General features: G+C 42.8%; 1 protein-coding gene across 2 annotated transcripts in view; it reads right to left on the reverse strand.

Moving 5' to 3' along the window:
- Window positions 1-140: 140 nt before the first annotated feature.
- The window catches only part of LOC106906524 (aryl hydrocarbon receptor-like), a 43,118-nt gene continuing 18,151 nt past the window's right edge, over window positions 141-25,107 (reverse strand). Inside the window, exons 3-12 of one of the 2 annotated variants that reach the window (XM_088003770.1) lie at window positions 8,650-8,816; window positions 8,485-8,574; window positions 6,855-6,969; window positions 5,965-6,104; window positions 5,688-5,890; window positions 5,502-5,611; window positions 4,994-5,135; window positions 4,279-4,912; window positions 3,568-4,248; window positions 141-2,542 (exon numbers count right to left, since the gene is read on the reverse strand). In XM_088003770.1, the coding sequence (XP_087859896.1) occupies window positions 2,456-2,542; window positions 3,568-4,248; window positions 4,279-4,912; window positions 4,994-5,135; window positions 5,502-5,611; window positions 5,688-5,890; window positions 5,965-6,104; window positions 6,855-6,969; window positions 8,485-8,574; window positions 8,650-8,816 (2,369 nt within the window). In that variant the 3' untranslated portion in view covers window positions 141-2,455. Of the gene's footprint in view, window positions 2,543-3,567; window positions 4,913-4,993; window positions 5,136-5,501; window positions 5,612-5,687; window positions 5,891-5,964; window positions 6,105-6,854; window positions 6,970-8,484; window positions 8,575-8,649; window positions 8,817-25,107 lie in introns of both variants that reach the window. The other variant, XM_014971837.2, reaches the window with a different exon arrangement.

Consider the following 25,107-nt stretch of genomic DNA (forward strand, 5'->3'; position numbering starts at 1 on the left):
ACAGTCCTAAATGGGCTGAGCAGAGCTCCGTACAGCCGGATCTGGACTGCAGCTCATTTCTGCTCCAGTTTCAAGAGATCCAGATCCGATCCAGTTCCGTTTCGGATCGTTTTGTAATGAAATAAAACCTTGAGACGATCTGCAGTGATCAGATCACCTTTAATATGGTGGAGATTTACAGTCTGACTCAAACACTCAGATACAGATTTAAAGGTCAAATATTGAGACACAACAAAGAGAAAAAAAAATACACGGGAGCAGGAGGTTATATATGAGCTGTGCAGAAAATGTACAAAATAACAGAGGCGTGGGTCAAATAAAGGCAATACATTATTACGATACAGGATATATGAAAGATTACACATATGAATGTATGTACAAACAGATAGATACTGCATAATGGAGGCTTCCTTAGGTCTGAAGCATATAGGTCAAATATTGAAGACTTTTTATAGTGTAAGAGAGAGTAACAATATATATTTATATCTCTATACATAGAATACTTTGTGAAACAAAGGCACTGACTGAGGATGAAGCGCTTCATGCTGGGTTTGGATTTCTAACTGAATCTGAACAAACGTTCGGCTCCATGAGGAAACGCTCAGGGAGTTTCATCCATTTCCAGAAGCGCTGAATGCTGGACAACTACATTTCCCAGAGTTCCATCTCTGACTTGTGCAAAACATTTAAACCAACAGGAAACCTGGAGCAGATTGGATAAACCTCGCGGTGAGACCTGAGCGCGCGTTTGTGGTTAAAAATGTTTAAAAACGGTTTCATTTAAGCCTGGATGTTGACCTGAACGTTCCGGAAAATGTTAATCATGCTACATTCCCTTTGGTATCCTCAGGAGTAAAGCTTCTTAGATGGCTTTGGTTTCAAAAGTTTGGTTCAATTCAAGTCTGTTTCCTCTAAAATCTGATGAAAACCCTTTATTTTATTTTTTTCTTATTCTGGAAGAAGCGCTACTAAAGTTGGTTCAGTTTGGGCTGAACTGTTAAAACCATGTCAATTAAAAGGCATCTATGAATGAGATTTTCCATTTATTTTCCTTATTTTATATATACATTAGCTGCCTTACACTGTCTCACTTCTGTGTTTTGCTGCTGGACGGTTGAAGGATATGGAGACACAGAGGAGGATGTGAGCCTTGCTAAAATAAACTTTTATCTTTAAATCTAGTGCAAACAGAGCGCAGCGAGAGTTACCATTTAAAAATTAAGTGCTAAAGTTTTAATTTGTGCCAGGTTAGTTTTATAAAGTGGCTCCAGGAATCTAATCCTAAATGTTTCTGTGCTTTGGCAAATCAAACACCTTAAAGTGAAACAAATCTCAAAGTTTGGCTTTAAACTAATAAAGTAAATTTGGTCAATTTTTAAATATTTTCCCTTTTTTTTTATTTTTTTTTAATCTTTTTTTCTTTTTAAAGCTCCATCAGTTTAAGGCACCGTCTGTATTTTACCCCCCCTGACAAGAAAAGAACAAAACAACAGAAGAAAAAACTAAAATAAACTAAAACGAAAGGAAGAGAAGAGAAAGATCTGGCTCAGAGACGAAGCTTTAAAATATACAAACAAGCAGCTGTTTTCACTGAATCGACTCGACTTCCAGGCTCGTAGTAGGATGATGACGTCACTCTGTTGTGCGTTTATGTTCATGGTTTTTATATTATACCCTGTCTGCTTGCAAAGCAAATCTTCCCCGCTGCGGGACAGTTGAAATGAACTCAATGGAGACGGATTAAAACAGCAACCAAACAACCAACCAGTGACTCGTCGACCCGGCTCGGCGTTCAGGTCGGAGCGGAACATTTGTGCGCTGAACACGACAGCGGGAAAAACACGCGGCTGGTTCAGTGTTCTCGTCCTTTTCTTTTTTTTTTTTTAAATGGAGCTAAAATGGGAAACAAATGAGTGGAGCTGTGGAGTGCAGTACCACCTTTGGCCTCTAGGCGTCGACTTAGATTAGGAGTCCCTCAGGTTTGTAACTGCTGCCCCCTTGTGGTGAACCAAACAGCTCGCATTCTGTCCTGTTTTACTTAAATTCACTTCCAACCACCTCAAACTGCCTGTGTGCATCACCAGCGATAAAAAGTGTTTTAAATGAATGTTTTTAATGCTTTATGAACGTTAAATCTGAAGGAAAAATGACTCAAAATATTTCTCTTCCATTTTTATGGGTTAATTTGAAGACTCTTGATACCTATATGAGGAAGTATTACAATAAAATAGATGCTGATCATAAAAATTATTTAATAAAAGAGGAAATATTTCTCCAGCTGTGATAAATCGTCCTGATTGTCTTCTTGAGCCAACACCACCAAACCTGAACCAAAGCTGAACTTGTCCTTCGCCCGTTCTTCAGTCTAACCCTCGTTAGTCACTCCAGTCTTTACGGTTTTCCACGGATGAGTCCGAGTTTCAGTCCAAGTTGGAGTCCAGGCGTCCCGGCGGTCCTATTTGTTCTCTGTCAGGCAGGTTTTTCCGTTGGGCAGCGAGGTGAAGGGGAATCCTCCGTTCCCAACGATGGGACGGTTGTCCATCTGAGGAGAAAAAACATATCGACTCAGAGACCTGGAACGATCTGAAGTTTACAAAACTGAGCCATCGGTTCAGGAAACCTGTGGTAAACTTTGTATTTTCTCAATTTAACAGAATCATTTGGGTAATAAAGCCGAGAGATTTAGTCCAGATTTAATCTAGAAAGCTTAGCAGATGTTGACCACCAGGGGGAGCAAAAATACCTTTCTATCTGGAAACTGGTTTTCTAAGTTTCATGGTAGATAAATTTCCATTTATTATGATAAATTCATACAAATGATTTTTAAAAACCTCAAACTGTCCAATTTGTCTCATGTCTTTACTATTTACTATTCTTCTACATGAATGAGCATCAATACATTTCAATTAATTTGAAAATATGTTTAAATGCAGATAGTGAGTGCAGTTTATTGATAACGCCCCCCCACCCCACTACTTTATGTGACTGGTGTCATAAATAAGAATATTAGTGATAGGAATGGTTTTAAGAGCTGAACATTTACTGTTATTTTATTTCACAATCCTAACTGCTGAAGTTTTACATGTTTTAGTTTTTCTTCTCATTTTTAAAAAACTCAAACATTATTTGCAAAACTAAAAATCTTAAAAGGAAATTTCTTTAGAATTGAACTGAACATCAAATTAATAATTATTAATAATAAATCGTTGTGGCCTAATAACTGTAAAGTCTCTCCAAAGGCCTGATGGGAAAGCGCCACTATAAGCCCTGCCCCCGACTTTGATCAGATAAATTCATGGTGGAACCATAAAAAAATAAATACATAATAAATTAATTTTCAGCATCAGCAGTTAGAGGTTTGAATTTTAACCATTTAATGAAATTTCTGTATAAAATAAATAATTTAATTAATGATTTCATGAATTATTTATTTAATTTTGTCCCTTTTGAGCTTCCATACTTCAGATCAGCGCTGCTGCATAAACAGCCAGTATTTTTTTTTATTTATCAATTCTCATATTTTGGTGCTTGCTGTCCTAGTCAAAGTATGAAGGAGAAGGAGTCAACCTGTGTGTTTTCACTGAAGTGTAGAAAGTGTTGCCGCATCGTCCGGCCGTTGGACTTGACCTGGTAGGTCAACGCCGCCTCTTTATGCGATGGCAGTGCTGCCGCCACAGCGCCGCCTGCAGGCAGCGCCTGGTAGTAGCAGGCGGCTTTGGCCTGCAAGTGGAAGGAGTCCGGGTCGGTTCTGGCCTGGCCGTGATGGACGCCGTTGGGAAGTAGCGTGGCGGCCGCGGTTCTGAACATGCAGTCCAGCTGGTCGGGGAGCGGGCTGGGCTCGGGGGTTTTGAAGGCGTTCTGGATGGTGGGGTTGGGCTGGAACCCGGACAGCGGCGGCTGGGCGCCAGCGCCACTTGAAATATTCGGGGTATATGGTTCTACAAAGTTCTGGGCTGGGCCGGACTCGCCCCACTGGGAGCCTTTAAAGATAAACACCGGGTTGACGGTTCCACCCGCGTTCTGGTCCGGGTCCGTTAAGTCTGTAGGGCTGCTTTTAAAAACTTGGTGCTGACGACACGAAGGGTTAAAGGTCATGTTTGTGGAGCTGCCCAGCTGAAGTGAAGACGGAACCGGAACCTGCAGGCCATTGAGCCCAGCAGAGGCCATGGGAGGGAAGTCCAGGTGGCTGAGCTTGGCCGACCCAGAGAGAGGCGGCGGCTGGATCTGGTTCTGGATCTGGTTCTGGATCTGGTTCTGGATCTGGTTCTGGATCTGGACAGGCCAGCTGAAGTCCTGCTGCCCGGCCAGCTCTGGGTTGTGGTTCTGGATCTTGTCCAGCGGTTCGGGGAAGGCCAGGCCGCCCTCGCTCTGCAGCTGCTCTGCCACGTAGGTCAGGATGTCGCTGCTCAGGATGTCGTTCAGGTCGTCCTTGAACACATGGTTGCCGGTGGTGAAGTTGATCAGCGAGTTCTCCCAGCTCTGCAGCTCCTCCGGCCCGACGTCCACCGCCTCGATCAGGTCTGCGTCGCCGAACAGCGACTCCAGCGTCTCCACCATGTCCTGGATGGTGGGGTCCACGCGGAGCAGCGGCACGCCGGGCGCCGGCTCCGCCTGCAGCTCTTGGGGGACGCTGACGGTGGCGTGCGTGTCCTGGAACGCCGTGTCGCTCAGCGAGCTGATGCCGTTGGGGCTCTCGTGCTTGCAGTAGGCAGCGCGGCCCTGGCTCAGCAGGCAGCCCAGCAGGGAGTTGGAGTTGCTGGGTTCTTCCTCCATCTTCCGGAGCTTGGGCGCGGAGCAGAGGTCCGGGACGTCCAGGCTCAGTGGCAGGTCGTACAGCTGCGCCTCGCCAGTGGCGAAGTTGAAGGGCAGCTGCAGCTGGCGCAGGCGCAGCTGCTCCTCCCCCTCCTCGTTCCTGCAGAGTGACAAAAGCAGCCGGGTCAGGAGCAGAGCCACGGAGAAGTCTGAGTCTCCGGTCCGGACCAGAAGGACTCACGTCAACGCTCGCTGCCGCGCCACGATGAACTCTGGCCGCCCGTCCTTATAGACCAGCCGGGCGTTGGACTGGACCCAGACCCAGCGCCGATCTTTGGTCAGCAGTCTGAAGAAGGTGAAGCCGGTTTCTCCGGTTCTCATCACTGCAGACAAGAAACACGATTTAAATCACCAGCATTTAATACAACGGATCAAATTCATCAGGATACATCGACTGACATGTACCAGTTATCAATAAAGTGGATCAATATCTACAGACATTCACCCTTATTAATTGAAATGTATCAATATTTATGAAAATGATCAATAGTCACTATTTTTAACTCCAAATATTGTCAATATCTATAAAAAAATTTTATCAAATGTTATCAAAATGTTTCCATATTCATAAAATTTGATCAAGATTTATCAATGTTTATTAAAACAACAAAAGTGTATGATAATGTATCAATATGCATAAAATGATCTGAATGATTCTGGAACATTTAGTAGTTTGTAGTTCCATTTACTTCGTAGATGCTTGTCGGCGCAGTACATCATGTCGGCGGCGTGAACGAAGCTGTAGCCTGAACCCTTCATGGAGATCTCCACCTCGTTGTAGCCCAGAACGATCTTCCCTCTGTGGACACAAACACACGTCAGCTTCCTGCAGCGGCGGCTCGTCGTCCTGATGGCCGGTCGGCGGTTTAACTCACCTGCCATCGATGCCGATGGGCGTGAAGTCCAGCTTGTGTTTGGTCTGGAAGATGAGGGTCTTAGTGCGGATCTCCAGGATGGACGGCTGCTGCAGCGGCGTGGCGATGGCGAACAGAGCCAGCTGAGGAGGAACCAGCGACCCGTTCTCCGATACCCGGTTCTGCCCATGGAGTAACTTCAGCCGGCCACGGAAGTTCAGAGCCTGAGGAGGAAGAGATGCAGCTCAGAGGGACAATCTGCACGGCGGCTTCAGGAAGAACAGGAGCAGCGTCTTACTAGGAAACCAGACGAGTTGTCCAGCAGGCAGCGGAAACGACAGCAGAAGTTTCTCTCCAGGAAGGACGAGTTCTCAGGAGGGATGGTCTGGAGGTCGTAGGCCACCACGTTGGTGCTGATGTCAGCGCTGTTCTGCTCACCTGGACGGGCGAGGGAGCAGACAACACAGTCAGGAAGCTTCAAACTAGATTTAGTTCTTAAAAAAACCCTGACGTTTTTCTGCAAAACATCATGTAAAAACAATAAAACCTATAAAAAAAACAAAAAGAAAGAAGAGAAGCCAAACAGGAAAGTGAGCAACAAGAAGGACTACAGCTAAAGAAGCAAACATCATTTAAAACGAGAAATAAAAAGAAGCAAACATCATTTAAAACGAGAAATAAAAAGAAGCAAAACCAAAGTAAACAAAACTGAAGTAACCAAAATATCAGAAAAAAATGTCAAACAAAACCTTCTTCCATAAAAAAAAGGAAAGAAAGAGATGCAGATAAAGGAAACAAAGTGTTTTTGAAATGCATCTCCAACCCACAGAGAGAAAACTCTGAATCATAACCATGAATCAGAGTGACATTTATGTAAAACAAGCAAATTACAAGCAAAGCAAACATAGAAAAACAAACAAAACAAGGCTGGTTGGAAGAGCAGAGAGAAAACAGACAAAAAGAAAAGCATTTAAACTAAACACAAAACGGATCTGAAGCTGAAGAACAGACAATAGAACAACTGAAAACCAGCAAAGAAAACAACAACAAACAAAAAATAAAGATGAATAATCAGTGCAAAGTCATTCATTAAGTCCTGTGAATGTAAAAGGAAACACTGAACAGCAGAGTGAGGATGAATGGTGCGTGCGTGAGGCGTTCAGGTGCGTATTCCTGTGTCAGACTTACTGGGACTCTCAGAGCCGTCTGCATCGGGGTTGAAGGAGAAGTGAAGCTGGCGTCTGAAGAGCGCGCGGTCGTCTGCGTGGATCAGCTCAAACACGCTCTGATGGACGACGTCCGACTGAATGACAACAACAAATCAGTCAAATGTTTCTGAGTCCGGCGCCCCCTGGTGTCTGTGTGCTAAACATCTAAAACACAGAGGTTGGTTCCTGCTTTCATCTCTCCCTCAGCAGATCTCAGATCAGCTCCAGAAGAGCTAATCACTAATCGCTACAGCAGCTGGTTCGCTCCAGCAGCTGCTGCAGACTTCCTGGATCAGCTGGAAACACACACCGTGTTGTGTGTTTGTGTGATCCACGTGTTTCCCCCCCGGGAACAGTTTTTTATCGCCCACCCCCAGCCTCAGATTGCAGACATGTCTAACCCCGGTTCAAACGGATGTGTTTACGAGTCAAGAGTTCAGAGCCGACAAAGAGGTTCAGTTCTCACGCACTCTCATGTGATTCAGTGCAAGTGTGTGTCGGAGTGTGTGTGTGCGTGTGTCAGTCAGCATGTAGTCCAGCTGAGACTTCATCTGCCACGCAACTAAAAGCAGAGAAAACACCTGTTTTTAGAGTCCTGATGGCAACAAAACAGCCTAAAAGTTGTATAAACTTTAATCTGAGCATTTATTTACCGGAGGAAATAATAATTAATAACATGTGGACTTTGGAACGCTCCACTTGGACTTTAACTGAGCCAAACACTGAGCTTCTCCAGGTGGGTGAAATTAACGGTGAGCATGTGAGAAAGCTTCTCCTGTGAGCTGATGAGCACGGTGGAGGATGTGTGGTGATCAGGGCCGACTGACCGACGTCTTCCTGATGATCTGAGACGTTGCTGTGAGGAACACCGTTCCTCCAGGGTCTGTGCTCGGCCTGCTGCTATTTTCCAACAGTAATTTGGAGTTTCACAGAAAAATGATTGAATTTTTAATGAAAATTTTGAGTTATGCATTATAAAAATAATCTGCAAATAGGGAAATTTGTTGTGAATTATTTGGAGTTATGTTACATTTTAAAAAATCTGAAAATCAAACAATTTTCCTAGAATAATTTGGAGTTAGATTAAAAAAAAAGGCCAATTGGTGAAATTCCCGCAAGAAAAATCTGCAAATTTGCCACAAAATTTTACGTGAACAATGTGTAGTTAAATTTCACAGAAAATCAACAAATTGGAAAATTAGTTGTGATTATTTTGGAGTTATCCGTTTACTGAGAAATCCTGAACATACTCCCTTCACAAACAGTCTCCTCCTGTGACTGTTGGTGAAGTTAAAATAGCAGCAGATATTAAATAAAAAATCTGCAAATACATGAACCATAAAGCCAAATCAACACACAAAGACTTTATTGTCTAATTTAAGTTCTGTGCAGCTGAGGAGAGAGCTGAGGTCTGGAGCATCTGCCAGTCAAATCTGCTCCTTTTTGAGGTTTTATTGTAAGTTTTGTGAATATTATGGACAGTTTTGATTGATTTGTGTTCCTGTTATTTGAAAACAGTGAAAATGTTCATGATTTAGCAGAACCTGAGGGACACATCAGGGTGACACACACGTGATTGGTGCATATTTGCGGTAGCTGCTGTGTTGTACCTGGTGGAAGCCCAGGAAGTCCTGGATGGTGGGCGACGTGTAGAAGACGTAACCCTCAGCCGTCACCACCAACACGAAGCCGTTCAGCGCCTGCAGACACAGAGGAGGCACGGTTGCTTTCTGAACCAATCACGTTTGAGCTGCAGCTCTGAAGCAAAGCCAAACCTGCAGCAGCAGGTCTCCCTCCGAGAAGCTGACTCCGTCGATGGAGGTGGTCACCGTGGAGAAGGAGGCGGAGAGCGACGGCGGCGCGGCGCTCTGAACGTTTCCTCCAAACAGCAGTTCCCGCTCGCTGCTCCAGCCGGAGCCGTTTGGGCCAGCTTTCATGACGGCTGCAGGAGAACAAACCAAAACATCTTTAATGCTGAACTCACTTCAGGTGATGGAGCAGAGGGAAGAGCTTTTATCTGTCTGCATGTTTCTATCAGGGCGGAGAGGCTTGATGCTTCCTGCATCTCTTCCTCTTCCTCCTCTTATCACTCAGACAGAGCGACTCAATAACAGCGGAGAAAATAATGGCTTAAAATATCCCTCAGAGAGGAAGCAGGTGGGCTGGGAGACGGAAAGCAGCTCAAGTGGATGATGGAGGAGGGAAGCAGACGGAGAGCTGGAGTCTGAAACTAAAGAGAAGGAAAAGCTGCAGCTGCAGAGTGAGAGCTCTGAAACCCAACGCCGCTCCTCCAGAGGCCAAACGAGGAGAACAGGCGGAGCCACAAAATTACCCGTTGGACTCGCTGATCTGAACTCAGCAGGGAAGGGGACTTTTTGGGGGAAGAACGGCTGCGTGTGAAGTGGTGGACGGAGGCCTGCGAGGCTCACAGAGACACCCCATCGATCGGGAGGCAGATCGCCACCGATGGAAACAATCCTGAAGGAATGAAATGTGTAATTTGGAGGCAGCGGATGGAAACCCGGAGATTATAAGTCCTTTAAAAAGCAACAGAGATCAGCCAGAAAACCAGCACATCCTCACAGTGATTAGGTCTGACAAGCTCAAACTCTGGAGGAGGAGGAAACGCTTCACACCGAGGCCTTTGTGACTCAAAGCACAAAAATGTGGCTTTTTAAAAATCCAGGCACAGATGCTTTTAACAGATAGATCCAAAAGAAAAGACACTGACATACGGCAAATAAACTCTTTAAGTTGATGATTTTGCCAAACTTAAACAATGGAAGCACATTTATTTACATCATTACATCTGGAGCCGTTCCTCAGCTTCCATAATGAATGAATCAAAATGGGATTCAACTGGGAATAAAACACCACAGCTAAAGGACCGCTGGGATTAACGGGTTAATCCCAGCGGTCATTCACCACGACTTCAGGCCTTACAGCTGTACATTAAACCAAATGCAACTTAATATGCATTAATACGTACAGAGCCCTGGGGGGTTCATCCAATCAGCAACAAAGAAAGTGAAAGCCACTCTTGGATTGGCTGTTTTGCAAACCACCAGACAATAACAGCGTGTTGAGTCGCTTCCAAAGCTGATACTTATTTTGAATATTTTAGATGTGCCCTAAAAAATATCTGTGAATAGACAAATTTGGAGTTGCATTAAACGGAAAATAAACAAATAGACAAATTTTCCACAAATAATTTGGAGTTCAGTTTCCCAGAAAAATGAGCACATAGGCAAATTTAACTCCATAAGTCAGTCACTGATTTCTGTAACTTCATGGTTTAAAGCTTAAATAACTCAGAACGTTAAACTTTATCCAATAGGTTGGTTTCCACTCTGAAATAAGCAGAAACATTTTGATTTAAACTTCTTATTTTGGCCTCAGTGAAGGGAAAACAGCAGCTCTGACTTTTTCTTTCAACAGTGGAGCATGAAGTAAAACAGAAACATCTACCTCTGAAGTTATATTAGAGGTCCTGCTTCTTCTGCTTGGGAACATTTAAAATCAGACTGGTAATTTATACAAAGGAACTCTGTTTGAGGTTTTAATTCAGGCCTGCTGCTTCCTGGTCCTCCGATAAAAACGCTGGAGCTGTGGCTTGTAGAAAATGGGGTAAATCCCCATGGCAACCGATGAGTCAGCATTCTCTGAGTCTGTGGTTTTAACATGATTCAGCAGTTTGGTTTCTCTTATCGTATCCAACATCAAACAGATTTCTGACTATAAAAAGGGATAAAAAGGGCAGAAAATCTGCTTGTTTCAAGTCGGTAATAACTTGATATTGATTTTAAAAATACTAGTTCAACTGGCAGATTATTTTCATTGAAAACAGAGAAAGTGAAATAATCTGCCAGTGGAAAAATTATTTTTTTAAGTTAATATTAAGAAATTATTGCTTTAAAACAAGTTCCTATATCTGTCTGAAAAGTTACTTGAATTAGTTTTGTCTTATTTCAAGTGTAATAAGATATTTGTATAGAAACTGGACAGAAACATTTGGCACGATTTGGTGTTTTTGCAGTGAACGCACACAATCCTACACATCAGTGGGTATTAATGATAACTTTATAAACTTTAAAAACTTAAATATTCTAAAATCCTAAAATAAAAAAACTGAAATGATTTGGGCCAAATCAAAGTTTTTCCTCCAAAGAGACAGAGAAAGCAGAAAGACAAAAGGTGTGAGAAGTTTGTATTTTCTTCTTCTTCCAGGCGTTTAGCTCAGCTGAGTTTGGATGGAGAATCTATTATATGAAGAGAGAAAACTGGAATCAGTTCCCAAACCTTTCCCTTGTAAAGAGCTCCAGTAATCCCAGAAAATGTGATAGTGTCCAGCTACAAAGGCAGGAACAACCAACCAGATGGCTGCTCTAAAACCAACCGCAGTACAAAGGAGGGAAGCGTCCCAGAATCACCCTTTAAATCTCGTAACTGGGAGTTTCCTGTTGCAGGAGCCAACTTTAACATTTCATACCAAGGAATCCACATTCATGCGCGCTTACACAACTCTCTGATCCAGAAAAGCAAAATATGAAGAGGGACACTTTCTAAATCCTGACACAGCCGGAGCCGAATACCAAGGCAGCCACAGGAACCGAGACAGAAACTCATTAGAGACAAGTGGGCCTGTTAGGACGACAGAAAAAGTGACGCTCCTTGTGATGATTTACGCTGCTGCATGTTTCATTTACTCTGCTTAATGGAGCTGCACATTCCCAGAGCTCAGCTCCGTCTTTTCACACATGATGAGCGCCGAGCGACCACCCACCAGCACCAGCTCACACCCAGAGCCAGAGAGGTCTCTCCAACCTAATCATGACTGATTGGCAACACGCCGGCTTCCTCTGGAGTGACAACATACAAAGATCACATAAAAACACACTTCTCTTTAATCCCGTGCTCCTCCGCTCCGACTCGGCTCAGAGGGAGTTTCCTTTCAAATGCTTTACTGCTCCCAGGACGCGCTCCGCACGCCATTAAACTCCATTTATGCCAAGACTCAAGAGCAACAATCGATTTGATGCCGTTTCCCCTCAGCGGTCCTCAGGCCGTCTTCCCACTGCTGCGGCGCTTCTACATGACTGGATGTGTTCAGGCCTGCTTTATGTGTTTATTTACTCAGAACTGATTTTATAGAGCTGAAAACTTGCTTTATGGACGATTTTCACCAGCATGCCTCCAAACGTCTGGAAACAGACGCTTCTTGGCTTCAATCACTGCTAATTAGGTCATACCAACCATTGAAATTTCTGATGAAAAACAATTATATATTTAATGATAAAATGAACGAGATGTAATGACAGGAACATGATTATCGGGCACTTTTAAAGGACTGAATTCATAGAAGACAGACAGAAAAAACTCTAGACTAATTTCAATATTAGAAAACTTTGCAATGAAACGTATAAAAAAAGAACGGGTTTTCTGAATCAGAATATTAACAGGTTATTGCTCTAGAACTAAGTAATCACTATCACAATTACTAAGTAAGCTCTCTTTTAGATTATTATCTGAACAGAAACCAGCTTGCTCATTCTTAAAGTGGTCCATTTCGACACCTTTCATGTTTCAACTGCAGAATAGAGAAAAGAAAAATGACTATCAAGAAACTACCACCTTAAAGAAGTCACTTCACAATAAAAGCATTGGAAAATACTTGTAGTACTCACTTTTCTATAGCCCTGGTTTACCTGGGATACCTCAAGGCTGTGTACTCTGACCTCTGCTCTATTGTTTACTACTGGATTTAATTTAATTAATTTAACAGTGATACACAAATCTAGGTCACTGCTGAGAGACACCGCTCACGTGTCCTCCACCCTTAAATAAAATAAACTCAGTCTTTTGTTTTGAATAGAAATCGTTATCCAAACACACTTTTCAGAGTTTGGCTGATTACTGGTGATGCACAGGAGACAAAACCACATGAGTTATTCACTGCAATGTCACAAAAATGAGCTCAGAGCAAAGGAACGCCTGATGACACACCAAAAACTTCCAGAAATCAAAGAGAGACGCATTTCAAACAGAAACCCAACACGACCGAATGCATTCAGTGAAAGAAGAAGTAGTCTGAAAAATAATGAGAAGATGCAAACAAACGAGGAGCAGCTGGATGTGGTGCGCGAGAGCGACGACGTGTTGTTTTCTCCATGTCTTGGGTTTCGCTGTTGCCTCACAGTGGTTTTGGTCTGGGCATGCTCAGAGCGCTGCGCCTCGACACAGTCATAGCTGGAGGCCATTTGGTTTAGTGGTTCTGTGTTATTACAACAACACTGAGCTATTTTAGGCCTGACAAGAAGAATAGAGTCTGATCCAGAGGAGAGAAAAAAGGTGTGAGTAATTATCAGAAACTCGGTCAAACAAAAAGGAGACCAGGTGAGGATAAAATACCAGGAATGAAAAGACTCTGATGGAGGAGAAGAGTAGAGGCAGAAGTAAAAAGCGAGGACAGCGAAAGCAGCACAGGTGTTTTTAGGAAAGTCCAGTTCTCCTTCTGATGGAGTAGAAACTGACCTCACGCTCCAGAGCCGCCATTTAACCAGAACCAGCTGACCTCCAGCGCCGTCATAAAACATGAGAAACCAAATCCTCCTCCTCCTCCTCCTCTACGGCTCTGTGATGAAGAGGAGGCCCCGCAGCGCTGCGTACGGCTCCTCTCCAGACTCATTTGGCTGATCAAAAAGACCCGTCTGGTCCTGGACTCTGACAAAAACAAGAACTGATCCTCCGGTTCTGTTGGCTCCACACGGTTATGACAGAACTAAAGAGAGTTCAGGAACATTGGAGAAAACTGCAGTCCAGAGGTCTGCAACCTTTTAAGACTAAAGAGCCGTTTTGCCCTCAGGACGGCCAAATAAAACTCACTTACCGCCGCTAGTGTCACAAAGACGAAAGTTTGCTTTGGGAAATGTCTCCAGCATTTCATTTCTACTTTTAGGATTTAAAATGAAGATGAAAATAAAAGAGGATGTTTTTTTCCCGCCCAAACAAGCATTCCACTAATACCAGAGAAAACAGACCTAAATGCATATTTTTGGTACATTTAGTGTTGCTCTTTGTGGAAATCCAATGCAAATATTGCAGAAAATTTTGAAAAGTTAAAATAACTTGTTCTTTTTCATTTTAACCAGAGTCACTAAGAGTAACTTAGTAAGGTCCAAAGAGCCGCAGGCTGCAGAATCCTGGTCTAGAAGAAAAACCTAAACATGAGTTTATGTGTTTTGAAGGTTTTCAGCAAACAGAACTTTCTGTTTTTCAGAAACTAGGACAGATTTCTGGACAAAGCGTCTTCATCTTTTCTTTCAGTTTCAGAGAAACATCTTCAGGTTCTCAGACTTTCCAGCTTTAGCTCTTCATCTCGCTTCTTGCACTTGTTGACCCTGACTACAGGCCTCCTCGCCTCTCCCTCTCCTCCATCCCTCAGTCTTCCAGCTCGGGCTCTCCTGCACTTTGTGGTTTCTCTTTGACTTTGAAACCGGAGCGCTGAAAGGAGCCATTGTTCTGCCTCTCTTTGGGCTGCAGGATGACGGAGGCGGTGGGGGCTGGGGGTATGACAGGAGATCAGGATCACCGGCGCTCGCTCCATGCCTTTCGCTCTCACATGAGCGGGGAGCGCAGGTCTGGACATGAACGCCAGCAGGTTTCAGATTGTGAGTTGGTCTCTGGTTGTAAATCATCCAAACTTGCTTCATCTGCTGTGTGACTTCCTGTTTTGCTCCCGTCCCTTTGATCAGTGACAGCTGCTGTGATCTCCACCACCAGAAGCCATTAAATGGTCAGATACTTCTTACATTTCCCCATATGCATGGATTTCCTGTTTAGCTGCTGATCCAAGGTAAAGCTCCACACCCACCCGTGACGATAAAAACCCCACATAAACATGGCGCTTATTACTAGAAAGAACCCAGAAGAACAGGCACCAACAGAGATCAGCTGCTGATGCTGCAGGTTTTTTCATTTTCCCTCTCAGGAAGAGAAAAAAACGATTACAAAGAGCAGGATTTAAAGTTTTAACCTGACTCTTCTGCCTGAAAATCTCAACCACTCGCTGAATTATACGGCTACAAACCTGGAGGCCCGACACTAAATGACAGGGTAGCATTTGTTCTGCGTTGGTCCCGACTTCAGGCGACTAAATATACGCTCTGGAGAACAACAACAGGGTCAGAGGCAGATGGAGAAATCCTGGACTGCAGCTGAAAGCAGCCGTCTGCAGCTCAGTATTTTTGGGCACTGAACTGGACTCAGATCTGATGGGAGATTCTGAATCAGGACAGAGAGGTTCTCTTCTGACCTGAGGGGCTCCACAGGGCTCAATTCTGGGCCCAATTTTAATTAGCTAGCTTTATTCAGTCTATTTCTGATCAACTCTATGCAGATGGCATCCAGTTGTATGTTGACAAGTTCTCCTTTGTTTGCTACATGAAACTCTACAGATCCTCCAACGACTCTAAAGACACTTGTGACAACATTTCATTTCCTTTTAGGATAAATAATACTACTAATAATTTGTGATTATGTTCTTCTGTATAATATTGATTATTAATATCTTACCAACACACTCAGTGGAGGGTTAATCTACCAACAGGTGGCAGGTGGATCTTGGACGCTGTTTACTGGAATAATCCGGCTCGCTTTGTTTTCTGACAACACAGTCCCACCCACACCTGACCTCTGACCTCAGACCTGCAGCAGTAAGGTTGAATATATACACTCGTCAATGTGACTGTCGGGTCAGCCGTACAGATCGTACCCGTCTGTCAGCGGGCAGCTCCAGGTCTGGACTCCTTCACAGAGTGGATTTCATCACTCAGTGTCTCTCCAACAAGAAATTAAAATTCCTGGCTGCTGTCAAGAGATTAGCTTCACGCTGCAGGTGTGTCCCGCCCTCAGGGGCCAGGCTCCAGTTTGGCAGCTCAGCTTTTGGATGAAATCAGAAGCTTTGCTGATGTTAACCTTCATGCTAACCTTCATTCCAGAATCTTAGAGGAACAACTTTAAATAGTCTTGACTAGAAATGTCCTGCTGTCTTTCAAGTCAAACAAACAACTGAAGAATTTGAGAAAATATGATTTATGATTTTTGTTATCTCTGACTGGTGTGAAGCATTTGACCTCAGAAATCAAGATGGAAGAGTCAAAGGAAGGAAAGAAGGTAGGAAGCAAGAAACAAAGGAAGGGAGGGTAAATAAAACTAAGTGAGGAAGGCAGGAAAGATGGAGGGACTGAAAGAAAGAAGAGAGAAAAGGAGGGAAAAGGGATGAAGATTGCAAGGAATGAAGAAGCTAAAGAAGGAAAGGAGGGAGGGGAGACGGGAACAAAATGCAATGAAGAGAAAAAGGAATAATAAAATAATAAAAGCAACAATGTAAAGAAGAAAGAGGAAAAAGAGAAAGAAAGAGAAAGAAAAAAGAGAGCTATGTCTGATGTTCAGGAAGGCTCTTTGTTCACTTCAACACAACTGTAGGAAATTCGGATAATTTACCGTAGTTACTGCTCACTTTCAACATCTACACACACACACACACACACACACACGCGTGTGCACACACACACAGCTTCGCGTGCGAACTTTCAACCCCGACATCCTGAGCTGAAAATGGAGAGGAAGGAGACCGTCGGAGGAGAGGATGACGAGAGAGAGAGAGAGAGAGAGAGAGACAGAGACAGAGAGAGAGAGAGAGAGAGAGAGACAGAGACAGAGAGAGAGAGAGAGCGCGAGAGAGAGAGAGCATTCAGCATCATTATTTTGGGAGCGCACACACACACGTACGCACACACACGTACACACACACACACTGCTAGAGCAAATGTAAGCAGCTGCCAAAAAGTCTGATGTCTGGCTCTCCACTGGTTTGCATGATTACATGTTCTCCAGTTTAGAGCTGTTGAATATTATAATGCTGATTGGAGGAGGAGGAGAGAAAGGAGGAGGAGTAAAGGATGGGAGGATGAGGAGGCTTTGGGGAGGAGGAGGGGAGCAATCTGGACTAATCTGTAATGGAGTTGGAAACATAATGTAGCTCCGGCGCTCTTATCGCTGTCGTGCCATGGACTCATTGAGGACAGGAAACACAGCCCCCCAGACACACACATGCACACTCTCACACACACGCACGCACTGTGAAGTGAGTTTTATAACTAATGAGCAGGAGCTGGAGGTAGCTGTGAGGGCTGCCGTCTGTCCAGCTACAAGGTCTGCTGCTGGGTCTCACTTTCAGCCGGCCTGACTCATCTGAAAACTCTGCAGTCAGTCTGACACTTGAGTGGTTTGGGCGGTTTTCAGTAAAACTACATTTAAATACTTTTTACTGTCAGATGTATGAAGTGTGTGTAATTTGTGCAGAAAGTTAGTCTACTTTAAAGACTAGACTCGGTTCGATTGGGACCAAAGTTACATTTGTTACATTTTCAGCTGCTGTGGTTCTCTTTCTCTCTGCTCTGAGTCAAACCAACCAAACCCTTTCAGCAACCTGTTCCCCTCCTCACCTGTGGGGGAACCACTGGAGGAAACGACACGAAAAAAGACAATGAATGCAACTTCCTTTATCGTGAAATGTAAACACAAATAAAGTTGCATCGGTTATTTACAAGACATTTCTGCTGCTAGTTCATGACTCTTTCATTTGTTTTGCTTGTATTTACCCAGAATGCCATGCAAGATTGTATTTGAAGCAGTCTCTGGTCCACTTGGCATTCACATCTACATTCAAACAGCACCAGAGTTCACTTCAACCGAACAGAGAGCGAGGTTTTCAGGCGAACCACAGTTCATGTTTTCAGCTTTCCAACCTGCATTTTATTTATCATACACTCTACAAATACACACATTTTCCATGAATACAACAACAAAGCTGCCAGTAAATCACAGCCTATCATCTTTACTGGAATAACTAGGAAGACTAGTGAGCTAAAATACTAAACAAAGTGAAAAAGAAGAATGTTTATTTGCAACACAACCAGTTAAATGACATCCTGTAAGGAAAACAAAAACCAAACACTAAGTCAGCACATTCCTGAGTCCATTTGCTGCTCAGCCAGTTAAAACCAGTCAACTTCAGGGAAGTTAACCAGAAGTTAAGCTACTCACTAGATCAGCATTAAGTCAGTCAGTAAAACAATAGTAGCAGCCAGTAATCTACAGATCTATAGATCCACCAGATCACACTCAAACCAACGTGTTGAACATGTTCCTGTGTGTTACAAACTCCGACTACAGCAGACATGAAAGCCAACCCCAGTGCGAAACTCAGGAGGAGCTGATCTGTTTCTGGTTTCCATGGAGACTCTATCAGTTTGATCGGCTGTGTCTGATCATGTCGGAGCCGCAGACTCTCTGTTCGTCTGCGTCAGCGTCCCTCTCTAACACGCTTACAGCAGAGCAGGCCTCTGATAAACTGCTTTTCATTAATGTGGACTGATCATTATCAGTGATCACTGTCCAACTCGCTCACAGCGGTCTCCATGGAAACATCAGGCTTTGGGATGGTTAGCTAACAGCAGCTCACGCTACACAGAGACAATGATCACTTCAGAGATCTATCTAATAAAAAAGCATGTTGTTCAGTACTGGTAGAGGAGTAAGGTCGGTTCTAGTGATGCTAGCAGGTGCGGCTCCTGTACGGAGTGGACTGGGTTCTGTTGGATAACGAGGAATCGGTTCCTCTCCGTCTATCAGGATGAACATGCAGCGGCATGACTCTGTGTGATCAACTGTTTCTGAAATGTTAGTTTCATGCCAAATGTAACAAAACTCAGTCCGTAGACAGTTTCCCAGAAGTCTCGGGGATCATCAAGATGTTTTTGGGTAAATGTGGGACGGACCTGTGTGTTCTTCTGGGTCAGAAATGGTTCCGCTCTTGGAACTCTTCTAGGGAGGCCATTTTTGCCCAGTCTCTTTTTAGCTGTTGAATCATGACGTCTGACCTTAACCAAGGCCTCCGGAGCTTAGAATATGCTTGATCCATCCATTGGTGTTGATGCTAATGTAATCTCTGCACCATGACTCCTATGGCTCCAATTACATGAAATTAAATTGTCTAATATAAAATGGAAATTTGTCCTGTCCTCTTTTACATCTTGACAAAAACCAAACTGTTTATAGATTTATATTTATAAAGAATATAAATTTTACATATCAAAGCTTTAATGTAAGCCACATTTTATAGAAATTAGATAATAAATGATGGCACTATGAACATTTTTGTGACAATATGATTTTGATTACATGACTGGATGCAGAGTAATGGCGCCTCCACTTTGTTTCTTATCTATTCTTTTGCAGCCTACTTCATGCTGTCAGACAGGCCCTACTGTGTTGACTACAAATCTAGAAAAAAAATCAGGCTTTTTACCCTGCAGAAGTCATTTTAAAACCGCAAGCAAATACAGAATAAACCTAGAAGTGTGGCTTTTTTTCTCCAGTAAAGTGGTTTGAGATGAGGTTTGCTGTGATTTGAGGTTTTATTTAACCAAACCGATGTGAGTGAGATTAAAGTGACAGTAGCGGAGGAGAGACGCTGCCTCCAGGTGTTGCCTCACAGCAGAAATCAGCCCTGGATGGATTCCTGACGCCCTGACTCTTGGCTCTCAGATGCTGCTTTGCATGTGGGATAAGTTCAGGTGGAAGTGACATTTCCCGGTACCGCCGGGCCATTCTGCTCTGCTCCGCTCAGCGCGCTGCGGTGTCGCTCTCAAATCTATTGAATCAGAGGAAATCCCAGCCGACCTCAGAAGCTTCCTCCCTCAGCTCAGCGGTGGGCGTAGAAACCAAACCAAGCATGCCGTCTCAACGGCGTGATTGAGACGTTGGTGATGTCTCAATCACCATCGTTTGAGTGTGCAGGTTACACACTCATCGTTTGAACACCGCTTCACAAAAATGAAGAAAATGTGATTAATTTAGCCCCCACCAGTGTGGAGATGGTTTGAGACGAACCGTTCATCATCATCGGTTCACCACCAGCAACAGCCTGCAGCTTTAAAATCCTGAAACGAGCCTGTTGCTTCTCACCAGCTGTGGGCGCCACGAGGCGGAAGTGGTGGCGCCGAAGCTGCCACTGTGGTGAAACACACTCTCCATGAAGGCAGCCGATGGTTCATCATTTCCACCAACGCTGCCTGCTTCCTACCAGAGAGGGACGGCGGACGTACGCTGACAGTTCACAGCTTAAAGGAAGTTAAACCTCCTGAATGGGGAAATGTGAGAGTTCTATGCAAATGGCCGCCTGTCTTTAAAATACCCAGATGATTCATCAGGAACTCAGTTACTGATAAATACGACAACAAACATCTGCAGCAGGTCTGCTGCTTCTGTAAGATTCATATGATTTATCATCATCCTGCAGCAAGAACAAGGGCTAAAGGTTGGGTTATTATTACATTAATAAAATATATACTACTAAAAATTATATAAAAATATTAAAATAAAAATTATATTTATATTTTAAAGATGTATGTTATTAAAATTATATGAAAATAATATTAAAATATATTTCAGAACCTATATTAAAACATTAAAATGAAAGAAATTATATAAAAAAATTATACTGAAATATTCCAATATTCAAACATATATTATAAATATGCTTATTAAATAACGTTAAATTGTTAAAATCCATAAAATTAAAAATATAGTAAAGCATTTGAATATATATTTTTAAAAACATTCTCAAAACATTGAAATATATGAAGTTAAATATTAAATATATAAATATGTTGCTCATGAAATGTGAAAATTATATGAACAAAATATTAAAATAGATGTTTTTTTTATTAAAAATTATATATATTTTTAAATATTAGAATATGTAATTTTTAATATTACTAAAATATCATTAATAATTAAAGTTATAATGTGCATATGTACATTTCAGATTTTTTCTCATTTATGGCAGAAATTAGATGCAAAAACTGCAGAAAAATCATTATGTTTTCTGCTCCTAAACTAAATTTAGCCTGATTTAAATGATACTATATCAAGTTTGGTTTATTATTTTACTAATAGGCCTGTCACAATAACAAATTTTGCCAAGCGATTGTCTAAAAAATTATTGCAATAAGCGATAATATTGTTTCTAGACCTTTTGACACTGATTAGGAAATGACTAATAATGGATGTGATTTCCTGCCATAGATAGATACACTTGATTTTCAAAAGAACACATAACACTGGAACTAATAAACTAAACAAAACAACCAAAAACAAAAATAAAATGGATTCTCAGCCTCCATTAACAAAAAACGTACTTTAATAAAAGCTAAACAACATAAAGCCAAAGTGGAAATAAATACTGCATTCAACCAAAAGAGTGCAGATATGAAATCTGTATACCACACGGCACGATAAACCCGATCGAACTGTTATACCTAGGATTTCTGTCAGGTTTTGAAAATGGGCCGACAGTCCGCCAACAACTCGTGTCGTGTGCGCTGGACATTACACTAAGGAAGAGCACCGGAGTTGAGCCTTCTTTCATTCAGTGTCATCAACAGAAAGAAAAAAAAGACAGGAAGAGACGATAAAGCAAATAATTAAAATGAGGTCGATAGGTTTAATTTATCGTGCGATTAATTGATTCATCATTTATCGCGACAGGCCTATTTACTAATTGATTTTTTATTCTTTATTTGTATAATATTTGTTTACAGAGATACGCAAAGCAGCTCCAGGTTTGGTCGAATCATATGGATCCAATATTTCAGTTTCTCAATATAACAGGTTGGAGAACCACAGGGTTCACTGCTTGGACTAATTCTGTTTTCTGGTGAAATTAGCAGACAACCTCGGAGCAGAACAGGAGATGAAGCAGCTCCCCTCATGTTGCTACAGAAACAGGAAGGGTGGGGACAATCTGCACACGTGCATGACTGCAGTCCTACTACAACGACGACAAACACCAAGAGCCAGCCGAGGATTAAACAGTGAGGAGTCTTACCTGCAGGGTGAAGAGGAAGAGGATCATCAGCCATGAAAGAGAAAGAAAACAAAAAACATCATTAGAGACGAGCGCAGATCACATTTCACACAGCAGAAATCAGGTTGTTCAGGTCGTCAGAGAGCGAGTTTACATGAACTCCAGTAACCTGACAGAGTCAGGAAGCTGTGTTCTGCCTCAACGCCGTCCTGGCCTCATTTCTGCTTTCTCCTCGCTGGTTAGGACGACTGCAACCCTTTGGCCTGAATTCAGATTAAATCTGACATAAATAAAACACGTGCAGACGCTCTCTGACCTGCACGAGCGTTTAAACAAAAAACTCACTGAAACACGGATGGTGGGTAGGCGGAGCCCAACTACTGGCTTCAAAACTAGAAAACCACCAAAATATTCACTCTTTACAGAAATATGATGGATTCCCTCATAAAAAACCTTTCAACTTGTTAGCCAATGATAGACACAACCATCCCAAAACAATCACATTTATCTCCTTGTACCTAATCATTGCATATTAATGTGATCAGTAAAGCAGGAAGCCATCTTCTTCTCCTAAATAGACTTGTTTTGCTTTAAAATGAAAAGTTAGTCGACATAAACTGGTCTAAAAGAGCAACTGGAGCACCAGGCTGTTGCCACGGTAGCGAGCGTGATCATTAGCCTTTCGGAAACGCTGGTTTTCCATCAGCAGATTGGAGCGGTGACGGCAGACGGCCGCAGTGGAAAGTACGTTTTTATCAGATTTAAGGACCACAGAACATAACATGATTTAAAATATTAAGGAAGAAATGTTTCCCAGAAGCAAAGTCAGGATGTTGCATGGGGAAAAAAAGCATTTTGAGATTGTTTTTCACACTTTATATGGTTCTTAGGCTGTTTAAAAGTATCATTCCTGTGTTTGGAATAAGAGACGTGATTAAATTAGAGCTAAATCCAGCTTTAAAACCAAAACCAGCCTTAAAGGATCCCGTTTTATTCTATCCGTCTAAACGGGACTCCTGATCAGGAATGTCCCACCTTCCGCTCCAACAAGTGTTATTTGCAGATCCCAATTTGTTGGCTCTAAAAATAAACGCTGTGAGACTAAAAATATTTTGGAGGACTGCGGCACACATGGCTGCTGATTGCTGCAGCTGCTGCTCCATGCAGCCTCAATAGGAAACACATGAGTGTGTGAGCAGCCGCAGGGGGACGGGGAACCACTGCAGCTACGTTTACACCCACAGCTCTGGAGCCTCCACGGTGGACGGCAGACATTAAAGGGTTAAAACGCAGCGGTTACCCAAGCGCAGGCTTTGTTTTGGTGTTTGAAGCCGGCGGCGAGGACGGCCGGTTTGCCGACATGTCTGAACCAGATGGAAGGAGGCGCCGGCTCCTCTTTCATCTGCAGGAGCGCGGTATGTAAACAAGGAGGCGCTGGGGCCGCAGAGCGCAGAGACGCAGGTTTCTGGTTCAGTCGGTCAAAACTTCTGCTCCTCCACAGACTCACTGCCACACAAACGTCAAAACAAAACCTGTACGACACCGAGGCTGAAACTTATAGAGACTCAAAAAGGGTGTTTTCTGAAAGAACAAAACTCCCTGAGCAGTAATTAAAACAAAAACTGGAAAAAAAATGTATATTTTGCCTTTAAGATAAAAAAATATATATTTTATCTGTAAATATGTTCTACCCAGATCTCAAGGGTCAGTTTTGGCTTCTGCAGGTTTCAGCTCCACCTTTTGCTATCCAGTTATTAGTCAATTAATCCTGCAAATAATCAGCAGATCAGATCTGCATGGTATTAATATTTATTCCAATAAATATAAAAATCTCAAGCCTTTGAAAGGCTTGATCTATTTTTTTATTTTAGATTTTTTTAGCTGCAGATGTATCCTTTACAACTAATGATCAAATGCTCATTAAAAGGATGTAAAAACAAAAGTGTATTTTTCCATTTAAGATAAAGAATTTATTTGTTTATTTGAAGTTTTGTATGTATCCCCAACACTGTATAAAATAATCTAATGTGGTTAAATAAAAAAAATCTGAATAATTGCTAACAAATAATTGGTAGTTGCAGCTCTTACTGACATCCTGTTGACAGCCTCAACATGCATCTCAGAGGTTTTCCTATTCAGGCCTTTTCTCTGAACAAACACACTCCTGAGTAAAACTGAGTCCAAACCAGCAGAAAATGCTCCTGCTCAGGCTCGAAGGGTTAGCCTGATGCTAATGTAGCAGCCTTTGAACCTCAGACTGAGCAATGCTTCAGCGGGAAGCTCCAAAGGCTGTTAATCACCCTGAAGATTCTGGTGTGAATCAGCGGCTGGAGATAAGCTGAGTGTGTGAAAGCGCTGTGTGTTTTCTGGCAGCTCCTCATGTCTTTAACGATCCACACACACTAGCCCGGCTGCCTATATAAACTCTCATTCATGAGGAGAGAGGCGCGGCAGTCGCGCTGCCAGTAATTTTCCACCATAAAAATCCGACCAAACTGGATTCCCTGTCATTAGAACGGCAGAGCTGCTTTCCCAGAACCTCAGCGGCTGCTGGGAGATCCCAGTCAGTCTGTCCCGTTCGCCACTGTGCATGCTGGGAGTGGGACTCTGCAGCAGGTGCATGGTCGACCTGCGCACAGGTCGGTTTTATGTCAAGAAGAGAGGCGACAGGAGAAAACTGACAGCACTGAAACTCAGCAGCTTGCGCTTCAGTCTACGCTTCATAAGCATGAAAACCGTGACTGAAGTTCTTCCCTCATATCAGCCAGTTTGGCTGCGAAAAAGACCTACCGTAATCTAATCTGTCGTCCATTACTGGAAAATGTCTCAGAGTTACCTTTGGCTGGACTCTGTTATATAAAACACATCCGTCTCCAGATTATCTAATGAAAAGAAAGGAGGCTCTCTGACACATCTGGGTGGATGGAAGGGGAAGTGGAGTCAGGAAGCAGCTTGGTCTTCTGCATCCTGACTGGACATTTCTGAGCAACAGCTTTTCATCTCAGAACCTTTTCACAGATAGTGAAAGATTCAAGTCAATATTTAGAAATGTTAACATGTAAATAAGCTGAGATTTTACCAAGGAGGTGAAAGCAACCCTCAGATCAGCAGGATGAGATGCAGCTTTTAATTCTGGATCAAAGTAAAACCTTAGAAACATCTGATCACAAATTAGTCTCTGAATACGATCGGGTTCATTTCTGCTGAGACGTTTAGTGACCATGATTTAAATGCAACTCAACTGGGAATTTCTCTTATTAATCGCAAGTATCTGTTTGACAGAACCTAGTAAAGATGTAAA

Source organism: Poecilia mexicana, unplaced genomic scaffold, assembly GCF_051168715.1.
Source record: "Poecilia mexicana isolate PSO_F unplaced genomic scaffold, ASM5116871v1 scaffold_2, whole genome shotgun sequence".
NCBI classification, from domain to species: domain Eukaryota; kingdom Metazoa; phylum Chordata; class Actinopteri; order Cyprinodontiformes; family Poeciliidae; genus Poecilia; species Poecilia mexicana.